The 770-nt window shown below is 29.9% G+C and overlaps 1 protein-coding gene across 1 annotated transcript; it reads right to left on the reverse strand.

Annotated features, from left to right (window-relative positions):
• Positions 1 to 216: 216 nt before the first annotated feature.
• On the reverse strand, positions 217 to 631 carry Phum_PHUM373630 (guanine nucleotide-binding protein beta, putative; the record flags this gene model as incomplete). The annotated part of the gene is made up of 2 exons (XM_002428236.1): positions 217 to 360; positions 452 to 631. Coding segments are annotated over 2 exons (324 nt in total), but the record flags the coding sequence as incomplete, so codon positions are not given.
• Positions 632 to 770: the final 139 nt, after the last annotated feature.

Below are 770 nucleotides of genomic sequence, written 5' to 3' on the forward strand. Positions count from 1 at the left end.
TTCGGGGGGCGGAAGGGGAGGGGAAGGGAACGGAAGGGGGGAAAATTTTTAAATATTATTATTATTATAATAATTATTATTAATTAAAATGATACTTGATTATTTTTATATAACAGAAATTAATTTTTTTTCTTTTTAGAAATTTATTTTATTATTATTATTATTATTATTATTATTATGAATAGAAATTTAAAAATGTCGGAAAGAAAGAGAAAATCAAGCCCAAACGCGACAATTTTGATCCCAAGATGATGATACGATGGACATACCATTGGTTGATACCGATAAAGAAGTTATTCTACTTTCGTGTCCGGATAAATGTCCACGATGTTGATTTTTCAATGCATCCCACATGTGAATCTTAAAAAAAAAAAAAAAAAAGGAAATTTTTTAAAAAAGATGGCTGTCTACTTCTCGTGTGGTTCGCAGCAATTTTTTTAAAAAAATTTACGTTGTTATCGTCACCCCCGGCGAAAATAAATCTTCCGGAAAGGCTCAAACCGCAACTTGAAAATCCGCTTGTTTTTTTGGGTTCTTCAAAAAGTGCCAATTGTTGATCACTTCTTATATCGTAAATTCTTGCCGTTTTATCATCCGATGCACTTGCAAATGCTTGACCAGATGGATGAAACTATAATTTATATATTACATCGTGAGTGTGAATTTGTTTTAATAACAAAATAAAAATATTTTTTATTTATTTATTTTTTTCTTCTTACAGAAACTGAATTGACGTCGCCAAAATGACCGAAAAATTGTTGTTTGGGTTA

This window comes from Pediculus humanus, genomic scaffold (assembly GCF_000006295.1).
Source record: "Pediculus humanus corporis 1103172107820 genomic scaffold, whole genome shotgun sequence".
Lineage (NCBI taxonomy): Eukaryota > Metazoa > Arthropoda > Insecta > Psocodea > Pediculidae > Pediculus > Pediculus humanus.